The 13465-nt window shown below is 38.3% G+C and overlaps 2 protein-coding genes and 1 non-coding gene across 6 annotated transcripts in view; 2 read left to right on the forward strand and 1 right to left on the reverse strand.

Moving 5' to 3' along the window:
• The window catches only part of LOC134792203 (uncharacterized), an 81365-nt gene extending 75952 nt beyond the window's left edge, over window positions 1-5413 (reverse strand). For 2 of the 4 annotated variants that reach the window (XM_063763447.1, XM_063763446.1), the window contains exon 1: window positions 3884-5413. In XM_063763447.1, the coding sequence (XP_063619517.1) occupies window positions 3884-4794 (911 nt within the window). In that variant the 5' untranslated portion in view covers window positions 4795-5413. The remainder of the gene's footprint in view (window positions 1-3883) is intronic. The other 2 variants (XM_063763448.1, XM_063763449.1) reach the window with 1 other exon arrangement.
• A 457-nt stretch (window positions 5414-5870) lies between these two features.
• On the forward strand, window positions 5871-8826 carry LOC134792198 (U3 small nucleolar RNA-associated protein 18 homolog). The gene is made up of 2 exons (XM_063763439.1): window positions 5871-6022; window positions 7533-8826. Exons 1-2 carry the CDS (start codon window positions 5946-5948, stop codon window positions 8824-8826), a joined length of 1371 nt encoding a protein of 456 aa, XP_063619509.1. The 5' UTR covers window positions 5871-5945.
• Window positions 8827-12248: 3422 nt separating this feature from the next.
• Window positions 12249-12352, forward strand: LOC134792560 (U6 spliceosomal RNA). Its single transcript, XR_010144456.1, has one exon. It is a non-coding gene; the product is annotated as a U6 spliceosomal RNA (small nuclear RNA).
• Window positions 12353-13465: the final 1113 nt, after the last annotated feature.

Raw genomic sequence — 13465 nt, forward strand, 5'->3', positions numbered from 1 at the left:
TATAACCAACCGTTAAAGTATTATTAGATATTACTTTTAAACGTATGTAATTATGTCTATAGACTATATCCTATTAGGTAGGTATTTCGTAGCGTCTTAATATCGTCCAATACTTGGAATTTTTAAACCAAATGGATCATTCCATGCAATTTAAAAAAATGCCCAAAGTAATCGACTTTAACCAGTCAAGTATAATTTGATTAAATTGCTGATTTGACGATAAATTTAAATTTTTATTTACAACCAAGTACTCTTATAATTTCTTAAAATCATCTTCAGATTATGTTTTTAATTTTTTAAGCTCATATCTACTGCGCGCCTTAAGAACTCATCATATTTTTGTACCGAATGGGTTTTATTTATAGTTTTATCATGGCAAGTGCTCGTCAAGTAGTGAGACGTCAATAAACGTATTCGATTTGCTGTTGCAAACAGGTTTCTGCAACTATGCATTCGCTTTATGGTTGTCTTATTAAGTTCAATTTATATTTGTAGAAATGATCGTAAATAAGGGCTGTAATCGCATCGAAATACGTGCCTATTTTAACAATGAATTTAACTCTATTTATGGATTAAGAATTTTAGTTTTGAATGTGTAAGTGAAATCTATACATATAATAAAGCTGAAGACGGTCGAAAGTCTGTACATGGAAGATACTTGAAAAAAAGTTGGCTCGGGATACTTAGAATCGATAACAGAACACGTTCCAAAAGTTTTTAGAATTTTTGTCTGTTTATCTGTTTGTCTGTTTATTTGAACGCGCATCACTTGAAAACGGCTGAACGGATTTTGATGAAAACTTTACTAATCTGTCGAGAAAATTCCCGGCCAGGTTATAGGCTATAAAAATTCAACCCATAAAAGGGGGGGTAGCCACAACACTCGATTGACTTAAGTTTGCCCCTGAGTCTTATGGCGCTACTTAGGAGGGGCAAACTTTTTTCAAATATGTGCTACCACTATTGAGTACCCTGGTAAACTAACAGATGGTGCTGAATTTAATACGTTCTGACATGAGCCACCGAGGAAAGATTTTGCCAAATTAACTCTAAATTTAGAAGAGGGGGCAAGGATATCAACAAAAATAATTGAATAATTATGTTGATTTAATAAATTACTAATACAACAAAATTAAACGACAGTAAATGAATTGCCCCTCATTGCACAGTGCCATCTTTTGGGGAACTGAGTAAACATTAAGTAATCAAGAAAACTAAAAATGAGTTTACATAGTTACGTAGTGGTAAAATAAACACACATATCAACACGCGTATAATTGCATAATTATTTAAAATTATAAATTTTCTCCATCATGAATTATACCTAATCATAATTATATCGCACCCATATCAAATCCATATTCATACGGAGGTATCGCCTCGCACTTAATAATGGCCACGAAGGTGGGTACTTTGAAAAAAAAAATACATTTTAGAGTTTTAGAGTTTTAAGCAAAATAAGCACTTGCTTAGGGCACCACGTCTAGGGTGCACCAAAACCCTAGGCAAAAAAACGCGCAGGCTGCATCAGCATTGCAGTTGTCGTGGAGTAGGTACTTACATGAAACTTTTATACGTGTACAAGTACCCATCTAATAACGAAGGGTCGTAGGGATCAAGTAAGAGAGTGAGGGTACGTAAGAACATCTCCAACGTAGGCTTTCGATTTGACCTCACGCAGAGGCCCTCAAAGTCATGGAAAATCTTGCTTTCGGGCTTGCGGCCAGCCGATTTTTACGACATAGGTTACCGATTTTATAGCGAATTTTGCTCTCTTGCACGCCAGATTTGTCGGCCAAGCCGAGTTGCTCCTTAGCCGCGCTCCTGAGACGTAACTGTCAAAGTGTTATAAGGGGCCCCGTGAAAGCCGAAAACTAAAAGCATCCCATCAAGTAGCGCTTTCGAGTGAAGCCAAAGAGCGAGCAGTAGAAGAGTCGTGATTACATGCATAGATTTGACTTCAAGCCACTCTTTTGCAGTTCGGCGTAAGGTCTTATGCGAGGCCTTCTGCCAGTTCTGCCTTATGGCAAAGTTGATCTTCTGCCTTAATTACACTTGGGCGTGGATCCAAATCCAAGCTTTCCTCTTTCGCAGCTGGGCCTTCTGCCTTGCTCACACTTCACATTCACATGGTCAATTCCAAGCTCTGCTTTCTTGCATCTTTTCTTTTCTCATCTCATCTTTTGAAAACAACCTCGCTGAGACCCTTAAATATCGAGCCCTATGCGAAGCTAGGCTGATAGAAAACTGTCCCATCCCTTCTCTGTATGAAATCCTGGATTCGCGCCTGGTTGGGACTAAAAGTAAAAATGTACAACTGTCTATCAAATTTGGTTTTTTATATCGAAAATTTTTGCGCTCGCTTCGCTCGCGTTTACAATAACATTATAAGTTATGATAAAAGTGACATTCGGGTGGCGACTGCAGCAGCATTACTCTGTTGCAACGTTACTGCTGCAGCACTGTCAATTTTCGTGATAAAATTATGTGACTGATTTCCATACTAAAAGTAAAAATTTACAACTGTCTATCAAATTGCGTTTTTATATCGAACATTTTTCGCGATCGCTCCGCTCGCGTTTTCAATAACTTTCTAATATATGGCGACTGCAGCAGCAATACTCTGTTGCAACGTTATTGCAGCAGCACTGTCAATTTTCGTGATAAAATTATGTGACTGATTTCCATTCTCAGCTGTAATGCGGCAATGAACGTCATTCAACTTACCAAAAAAAAACAATGTAATCTCGATGACCCTAGGGAGAGGGGGCACCATGGTCTAGAAATGCTTAGGGCATCAAAATATCTTAATCCGGCACTGATCGTTTGCGGAGTCAAACGATTTGGGACTCGCATTTTATACGCATTACCATGCCTTCCCGAAAAAAAAACGAATCATTCGCGAAAGTCTCGCAACGCATTGAGGTTACAAGGGGCACGTGGTCTACCTCAGGAGTCTGAAGAAGACCACGGTGAGTGGGTGGCGCTCTTAGCCAGGCAGGCCGCTTCGCTTTCGCTCGCGCGCGTATACCTTACTGTATCGTCTGATATACATCTACTTTACTTCAAGTTCCGCCTCCAGGGGAGAGGGAGAGAAATTAGGATTAGAAATTAGCCGCTTACTGACAAAGACCGAATTCCACGCGGGCGAAGCCGCGGGCACAGCTAGTATTAAAATATTATTGTATTTGTGGAAGTGAACTAAAATAAAATACCGTACTGCCTATTAAATTATTAGGTAATTATAATGTAATCAATATCTTGGGGTTTTTTATAGTTTTGCAAAGCTGTTATTAGGTAACTTTTGTCTCTCTGTACTGATAAATAAGATTATATGGTAAACAATTTATGATAAATTACCTAATTAGTACCAATGCAGAGTAAATATGTTAAAAGATATATCATGTAACAAAATAAAAATCCAACAAAATTAATTGATTAAAACAGAATTTAATTTTGTTTTAATCAACAAATTCTGTGTTGTTTTAAATGATGTTATTCAGAATTCAGTGTCATGTTGTTTCTGTTTTAAGGTCTTACAAAATGAGACCCTGACTCAGGAACATTACCTGAGGAACATTAATTAATTACCAAACTGAAAGCAGTAAATTTACTGATTTAATACAGTTTTACGGTGTTTAAGGGAATGGTACAAGTAAATTATTAGTAATTATTTTCTTAATAAATTAATCAATTATTATTGGCTTGCCCTTTTCCCTTCACTTGGACTCTGCACAGCATGCCTTTTTCCCCATGACCTCTCTCATTCATCATCTCATCATTCACAAGAAATGAATCAATACAACCGAAAAATGAGTATGAGTATAAACAATATACAACCCAACTTGCACCTAAATAATTAAGTTAGAAAAAATGATTTTACCTTATATACAGGACTGACGTGCCACTCACTATTCTTCTCCAACCTAAAGGCACTATAATTGTTTGAGAAGATTCACTTTGCGCAGTTCTACTGCTTAGTTCTGAGGAGTCCGGCTGTGGAGCTGTCGATGGCAGCACCGCTAACACCAGCCCATCCGGTGTCCGCACCAACTGTGGGCCTTCGCCCTCACTCACTCGGCTCACACCCACTTGCTGATTCAATATACTTATACTTTGATTCACTATTGACTGGTGAGATACACTTTGTTCTAAAAACTGATAGTTCACAAAACTCTTGTCCACTAATTCTCTGTCACTATTTCTTCCTTCACTATTCACATTCACTGAGCCACTCTCCGTGAACTGATTGAAACCATGCTGAACTACAATTGGTTGCAACGGCACAGTATTATCAGAAACCCCAGGAACAGGGCATCTGGTTTGATATGTTGCTAACTCCCCTGATTCTAATGGTACTCTTGAATTGTAACTTTCTACACCACAGACTTCTGAATTAATTGAACTATTACTACAGTCTCTTCGCACAGCAATATTACTTTGTCTCTCGACTGACTTGTTCTCGTCAAGTTTTAAACTTTCTTTCATAAATTGTTGAGCGACAGGAAAGAAATCAGTTCTCTGGACCAAACTATCACCTGATCCATATGTGTTAAGCTTGCCATCATTGTTCAAGGGCTTGTAGAAGATGGTGTTGGGCGGGTTTCGGTCCGCCGCGTCGCCCTGCGTTCTGTAGAACGCGTTGCGGGGCAGATCGTGCGGGTACAGCGGCGGCGGCTCGGCGGGCGCCGCGGCGCCGGGCTCTAGCTGGCGCGAGTCCGCCACGTACACCAGCACGCGCGGCGCGCCGGGCACGCCTCGCGCGGCCGCCGGAGTCGCGGGCTTGCTGGCCATCCCGCACGCACATCACACTCCGCGCGAGCCGGCTGCTCACTAGCTGAACGCTGGACGCGACCCTCCGGAGCGGGCGCCGCTCCGAGCATCGCTGTCGGGCCTCCGATCATCGCTCCGCGACCTCTCCGTGCCGCGGAGGCGCCGCACCATCCTCGACCAAACGTTTCGATTCGATTGTCATGAAGCGTATCTTTAATGTTTTTATGATGGTATAAACGAACGGTCCTAATATTTTTATGGGGGTGCCCCTATCGGCCCCATTGTAAAACCTAATAGACCCTCAGTAGAGATAATAAAATAGGTAGCACTTTTTACAACTGTTTCTCATTCATTAGTAAAACCATTGCCACACTATCCAAGGATGTAAAAAGGTCACACAATAAAAAAAAGAGTTCGCTTCATAATCGAGCAACAAACTTATATGGCTTCCATAAACTTTGTTTTGATCTGTAACACTACACAAATTGACACCGTATAACTAATATTCGATCACTTAAAACATTTTCAAAACGATTTCATCACAAAACGGCGATGCATTGAAATGAAGCACGGCGAATAACGAATGAAGAAACTCTAGCTCTATACTAGGAATATCTGTTGGCTGACTCTACATCTTTCTTGCATTAAAAATTAACTGGTAGAGTAAAAGAGATGCAACACTGATATAAATTGTCATCTGTCGGCCGCATTAAGAACTAAAATGTCTGCATATCACTTCCTGCTTTATCGACAATTTCAGTGGCGTCATCTGTTACGTTCGAGAAGAAACCCTCTTGTCTATGGAACAGTTGTCGAAGCGGAATGTTCCAAATTTGAGCAATTTGAATAATTCAAAGAATATTTTTATACAAATGTGATATAATTCCAAATGTGTCGCGATGAGATATTTTTATTTATCAAGAGTTGATTAAAGTTTCCGAATTATGTGATCTATCACAGGATATGCCTCTACAATATTTTCGAATAGTGTTTTTGCACGTACGCCACTGGCGATTATTTTTAGAACGTTACCTTTATTTGTCACTGTCAACTAACGTAGCTGTCAACTTGTCAAGTGTCAGTCAGTTGAGTGAAATGAAATACATGCAGCGTGTTTTCTAACATTATCGTTGACTGTGAATTCTGTGTAGTTAATTATAAATTTCAAAAAGATGAAGAGGAATAAACCCCGTGGGAAGGCACAGATGAAGAAAATGCGGAGCAACGATGAAGATCCCGAAGAAGCAAAGTAAGTTACAAGAATCACTTGTAGGTTACGTCGATTTTGTTGTTTCTAAGGGCAATAAAACTAAAGTTTTGAAAAGTTATTTAATTATATTTTGGAAACTGTTAAGTCCAACTGTTTAGTGAAAACATCTGTATCTGGCTATTGTAGTGTGCCATATTTCAAATGCGAGAATGAAAACACTTGATGCATTAATTATTGCCGAGGCCCATTGATATAGAATAAGAACTGGATACCCAATCAGCCGCAAAAAATGGCCCCGCAAAAGTAACGTTAAAACAGATCACGCGTTACTTTTTCGTTTAGTCTTGTATGGACCGCTCAAATGTGAAGTTGTCAACAATGTCGTAAAAATATGCAAAAATAACAATGATAAAACAAGGAAAAAGCATGGAATGTATTTCTTTCGGTTAGTGCTTTGGATAGCATTACATAATTTATGTAATCTGGTGGTAATTTCATGGTTTTGAATAAATTATTTTGTTAGTACCAAAGAAGGGATGTGAAGGAACAAAAATCTAATGAGTCGATGTGAGGTTAATACTTTTTTATTTTTATATGGAATTCGTAACATATAATATTATGTTTAAATTCAAGATTTCCAAGAAAACCTATGCGACGTGCAGAGTGGACTGCTATTATAGCAAGAGATAGGGGTGATGCAGTTTTAAACAAAGGCAAAACGGCACTTGTGTGTTCAGCCCATTTCCTTGTTTCTGACATATACACGACCAATAAGGTCATCGACTAACTGTAAATGCTAAACCTGTCTGAACACAGTGACAACCACAGGATTTTTTGATAAAGACCATAACCAATCAGTACCAGTAGCGACCTAAATGTCCCCATGCACTATATTGCAAAGAACTAAAGCGCGAAGAGTATTATGTAGATCTAAAATACACAGTTATTTAATAAGTTGAATTTATTTCAAGGAAAATAGTATTTAAAGACGAATGCTTACTTATTAAAAATAAATTTGTTTTATGATAACTTACAAGGGTTGTCACCATGAATTAATTTTATTTGAACTCCCGATCAAATTAAATTTGTTTCATTTATTACTTTGATTTTTCTGTACAGTAATACCTATTAAAATGTACCAAAGGGACTCTATTCGTTCATTATTCTCGTTTGACGTTGTTTGACGTAAATACAATGGTGACGTTATATTACGTTTAGTGCCATCGGACTTAAAAGTTTTAACAGTGTTGGTACTAATGTTTACAAATCTGACACTTAATGCTTACGACAGTAAGTTCTTTTCCGTACAAAATATTTATCTTGACTCAAAATTTACGTAAGCGTTTTTATCATCAATGCAAATTTTCCGCTAATGTCATTCTGACCCACATTTTGTTGACGTTTTTGTTCCGCTCTGTGTGTCTATTTCTAATATTAAGTCAGTGCCGAGGCCCCAAGCCCCCTGGCCATGTAGCAACCGTTATTATTTCCTTATTTTATTTTAAAAATTATACCTAACCTATTGTACCAATACCAATTTTATTTACAGGTTATCACAGTTGCTCTTCCACAAATCAAAAAATATGTCAGAAAAACTGAAATCTCAAGATGATTCAAACTCAGAGTTGGACCTGAAACCTGCATGGACTGATGATGATGACCAAAACCAGGTTGCTTCTAATCCCATGTTCAAAGGCAAAGCACAGTATGCTGACAAACTGAAACAAAAATTTGAGACAATGATGGGTACACCAAGTTGGGCAAAAATCAAACCAAAAACAGGTGATGAGGCCACAGACAACATTTTAAATAGAGTTGGACACTTAGAGTCCAAAAAGAGGATGCAAGCTGGTACAGGGTTAAAACCAAAGGTTTTGGAAATAAGGCCGGCTCAAGATGCAAACACTGACACAAAAAATGAAGGCCCTAACATATATTGTGTTGAGTTTCATCCTAAACTAAGTGTTGCACTTGTGGGTGGCTCTGCGGGAGTTGTATCTTTACTCTCTTTATCAGCTCAGCAAAATAAAAAACTACATAGTTTTGAGTTGAAACAATGGGAAATTCATAATGCTAAATTTACTCCCAGTGGCACTCATGCATTTATTACATCAACAAGCCGACACAGACAGTACTGTTACTATGATCTTATAAAAGCTGTCCCAGAAATTATTGACCTGCCAAATCTCGTAAGAAATACTAAGAATTTTGAGTTGTCCAGAGATGGGAAGTATATTGCCATTTGTGGTGGATTTGATGAAGTACTTATTTTCTCAGCAACATCCAGGGAGTTAATCAGACGATTGAAAAATAATTCAGACATTGTTTCAATATGTTTCTCAGACACTAGTGACCAACTGTATTGTTATGGAGTTCAAGGTGAGGTAACAATGTGGGATTTATCTACATTTAGATCATACAGGAAATTCTATGACCAAGGATGTGTGAGTGGTTCCATTATCACCACCAGTCCATGCGGGAGGCTGTTAGCCACGGGCAGCGGAGAAGGCATTGTGAATATCTATCAAACTTCAGCACTGAAGGAATCAACCACATATAACCCGGAGCCGTTTCACGTTGTCAGCAGTTTGTGTACCAAGATAACTGGTCTCCAATTTAATCCAACTACAGAGATAATGGCTATCATATCAAATGTTCTACTGAGTGCTGCAAAACTTGTGCACATACCTTCATATAAGATTTTCCAGAACTTTCCCACTCAAGGAAAGGATATTGGTCTGTTGAATTGTATTGGATTTTCACCTAACGGTGGTTACATGGGTGTTGGGAATGACAAGACGCGTGCTCTACTGTACAGGCTTAAACATTACAAAAATTATTAATATGTCAATATAATGTTTGTAAACAAATAATGCACATTTGGTATTTTCTTCCCTTTGCCTCATCCTTAACATCAGCGGCGGGCCGCATGCAGCCCGCGAACCTCTCGGTTGCGGCCCGCGAGCCTCCCTGATTATTTGTATGTAATATTGACAAACGACAATGTCTGCTAAAGTCACAAATATTACCAAATTGCGGGCCGCGTCAATTTCGTTAACGACTATGTGGCCCTTGGCTGCGAAAAGATTGCCGACCGCTGCTTAACATGTTCCCTGTCCATGTTAAAGGACTGAACCTCTTTTATCCAAAAGGATGCCTAGCACACAGGCATTCAAGTGAACTTCATTTTACGATTTTTGTCATTAATTTATCAACTACTTATTTGTTTGCAGAAAATCTTCAATCTCATCAAAAACATTACATGTAAGGGGTCATCCATTAATTACGTCACACGTTTAGGGGGAGGGAGGGGGTCCAGAAAATGTGACATATTGTGACATGGGGGAGGGGGGAGACACAAACTTTGTGACGTCACTTTAACTTCATCAGTAACCGAATTTTTTTTTTGATTATTTTATTCGCTGTACATTTAAATAACAAGTTTTTAAAACGATAATCATTTTTATTCTTTTAATTTTCTTTCCTAAGCAGTTTTGGGTTATAAAATTACTAATATTTATATCGTCAAAAATATTTTGATAAAATATTAATAATACTTAGGTACTTAAGTACTTAATTCGATTTGGCGATTTCGTAGAAAAAATGTGACGTCACACTAGGGGGGAGGGGTTTGCCAAATGTGACAAGGGGGGGGGGGGGGGTCAAAAAACCTAGAAATTCGTGTGACGTAATTAATGGATGACCCCTAATAAGTTTTTGGCAAAAATTTAATTTTTGGTACAAGCTTTTATCGCTGACTGTACTTTTCTTACGACAGACAACTAATACTCATCGAGACAATTCTAAAAACCCCTAACACAATTAGGTTGCGTTGTTACATCACAGAGTTCCTATGCCCACCTCCTGTCTCCATCATCAGATCAGTTCGACAGTACCATATTATTGTATTGTCATCAGAACTACGTGGTACTATACAGCACGTCCACGGATGATTTTATTATTTCTTTTGCGGTACATATTCATGAAAAGAAATGTACTTTTATGTACTTATGTTTTTAAAAAATGTACTCGCACGGTTTTGGCATAGCAACATACAGGTCGTGGTCGTGCTGACAGGGGTGCGAAACTCCTGACTTCGGTCAAACTCGGCTCCGCTCGGCTCAGGATTGCTCCGAGCAATTATTAGGGTTAGCACCACTTGACTTCCTTTTGCGTGCACGACCACAGATAAGATAATCACTTGATTTTTGACAACCCTAAATAGCCGAAAGGGATAGTGCCATATATTAGAAAGGGACAGCATGATTCGACCCTGAACCGCTGTCAAACTTCGTTTTTGCAGGAAGTTTCCTTTCTGTACGGTAGTACTATTAATTATTCTGTGGTGCTGAGTAGATACTCCCTGGCACGTCCACACTATATTTATGGTTAATTTAATGGTCAAATGAATACAAAACAAATGTACTCAAATTGTACTATCTACAACTCGGAGATCTACAAGCACATCAAAATGTGACAGTGGTACTGCAAAAATCGCTGTCATGATTAAAAAAGGTGAACGTAAGGGCTGATTTAGACGGCGCGCGAACTCGCATGCGACTTTCATTACATTGCGGGATTGGTCGGCTGGTTGAAATGCACGTAACCAACAGTTCGCAATGAAACTAAAATCGCATGAGAGTGCGCGCGCGCGTGATGTCTAAATGGGGGATCATCTATGTAACGGGACCTTATTGTCGATGGCGTTTACGTCGCACTGCGACGCGTAGCGTTGCATCCATGACGCTACGATCCTTAGAAGATGGTTAAATTACTTTTCTCAAAAATGGACGGCAAAGTCGACTTTGCCGTTTAAAAAATAGGTCGCGAAGCGCGTAGTTTATGGTCAGTCAAAAATTAAAAAGTTAAAAACATTGCAGTCTCGATTTTGGGACTGCAATGTTGCATACAAATTCCATTATTTGTCGAGTTCCAAACTTTTTAAAAGTTGAAATGGCCATATCAAATGAAGGCACAGGCCCATTAAACAGCCAAACAGATGATTAGTACCGCGACTATTTAGCTATCTCAAATAGGTTGGCGTATTTTCGGCAGAAAAATACACTTCAATTTTTTTATTAAAAAAATAAAAAGGCGGCAAAGCTAATTTTTTCAATTGTTTCTACTTTTTTCTGTTAAAATATATACGTAAGAACGTTGCTTTTGTAAAATATTTCTATGATATTTATATTTCTTGCACCATTTTTGAGAAAAGCACTATATATGACTCGGCTGGAAGGCTACTTGCTGGCTTCGGATTCAATTAAACGGACTCCCAAGGTCGTCCGTTTAAAACGAATCCTCAGCCTGCAAGTACCTACTTCCGAGCCTCGACAATAATGTACTATTAAACAACTGTACCGATATTCGAAACCTAAGAATAATATTGAGAATGGCAACATTGTGTTGTCGGTCGTATTGTCCTTTTCTAGCATATACGTCCCTCTCTCTCTCTCACATTCCCACCACAGAGCAGTTGGTTTTGACAGGTGTTGACAGTTACCGCCACAACAAATTTCCAAGTCATTGGCTTGCTGTTTTTCCATCTGGAAGGTCGTGAAGCTAAACTGCTGGTGAGTTTTTGAATTTGTACCCCAGTTTAGCTGACTATATTGAAAAACAGTTTCTAACGGCTTTTGCCGTTCGAAATAAATATTTAAATTTAGTTGTCCGTTAAACTATCTAGCAAATAAAAACGATCCGGAATAGTGATGTGCAAGTGTTTTCAAAGGCTGGCTATGCCAATGCAAATACTAAAACACATGTTAGAAAACACATCGAGCTGGTAAAGCGTGCACGTGTCACCATTATAATTTAATTTTATACATTAAGTCTCTTCAGAGTCTTGTTAGTTTAAATCTTTGTGTGTGTGTATAATAACGGTTGAAATTATAATACATAAATGGTGATCTGTGGAGGCATACCCTTCAGTTTTCAAGTGATTTGTGTTTTCGAATACGAAAGGATCGGATAGTTAATACGTGTTACGTAGAACCTACGTATGAAGGTAGAAGCTTATAGACGTGTAGGTTTTATCTGTCCATGTATCTATCAGCAATTTGTCTTTTTATCCCGTTCCGGGTTAATATAATATTTATTGCAAAATTTATTTTTTGGTAATAAACTTGCTGATAAATAATGTGTACTTACCCGCTTAGGAGTCGACGAAGCCCCGCTTCGCGGGGCTTCTATTTCCGCTCTGAGGGACACGAGGTAACGAACAAACCTACATCGCAAACATTGCATTTATTTTTGTGGAAAGTGAGTACTTCGGCGGTACATAAACTTAAATCTGACTAGACATAGAGAGAGATTAGCATGGCTCTGCGCAAGAATGACATGCGAAATCGTGAAGTATTTCACTCTTTATCTACCAACGTATATCTCTCCAACTAGATCTTTGATTAAAAAAAAAAAAAAAAAAGGTTAAAATGTAGGTAGGTACCTACTTAAATAAATAACTTAGCAGGTACTTACAGCCTAAAAAGTTTAAGGAAAGAACTCTTGCATGTAGTTGCTATATGTGCTTGTTTTATTTTGGATTTGAATAATTTGATTATTAATTCTATACGTAATTACATACAAGAGGGTCAATTCTTAAGCCTACCTACCTACCTACATAAATAGTACACTTGTAAACGTTTCAAATAAAATCGGAAGCCTGTGATTTGGAAAGGCATTAACGATACGGGAATCTTTAGATTGATTCATTGACGAAGACGCATGGTTTGGTTCATATTGTCAAATTATATTAGTTAACTGTAGAGTTAAAGTTTAGTTTTGGCAAATCTGCGCGTCACCGTGAATGACACTCTAAAAGTGCCTGTTAAAGCCTGCTTAAAGCCTTTCACCTTGTCGAGCAAGGAACCCGCAACTAAGGGAATATTACCCACAGGGTATTTGATTAGAATGATATTCTTAAACCTACGTCTGTTATGGTTCCACCTGCGTGAGGTGTGCCTAAGAGAAACTTTTATTCGTTCACAAACTAACGTCATGTTATTTGTGATAAAACCAATATATTATGTACCTATCTAAGCCTGCGCAAGGCTGCCATGTTTCCACCTGCGTAAGGTGTGCCAAAGAATCTTTGATTCGTTCACAAACTGACGTCAAGTTATTGATGATGATATTATAACCTATGTAAGCCTGCGCAAGGCATGTCAGACATATTCACAGAAATATAAATGATATGGTTATAACACAAGCGAGCGAAGTAGGCCACAATCAGAAAAATATTACAAAGATGAATTTGTAAATATCTCCTCTTAGAGAAAGTAAAAAGGGTTTAAAATAATGTTTTGGATAAAAAATCAGTCGAAATAGGCAAGGCTTCGTTATTAGAGTTTTCATTTCTGTTTACCAATCTATTCTAAGGGTCCCGAACACCCTGTTGGCTAAACCCAAAATTGGGCTAATTAACTGTGGTAAAAGTGAAAACTACTTACTATTTACAATAACATTTCTAAAATCATAAAAGGT

The sequence above is a fragment of the Cydia splendana genome, chromosome 7 (assembly GCF_910591565.1).
Source record: "Cydia splendana chromosome 7, ilCydSple1.2, whole genome shotgun sequence".
NCBI lineage: Eukaryota > Metazoa > Arthropoda > Insecta > Lepidoptera > Tortricidae > Cydia > Cydia splendana.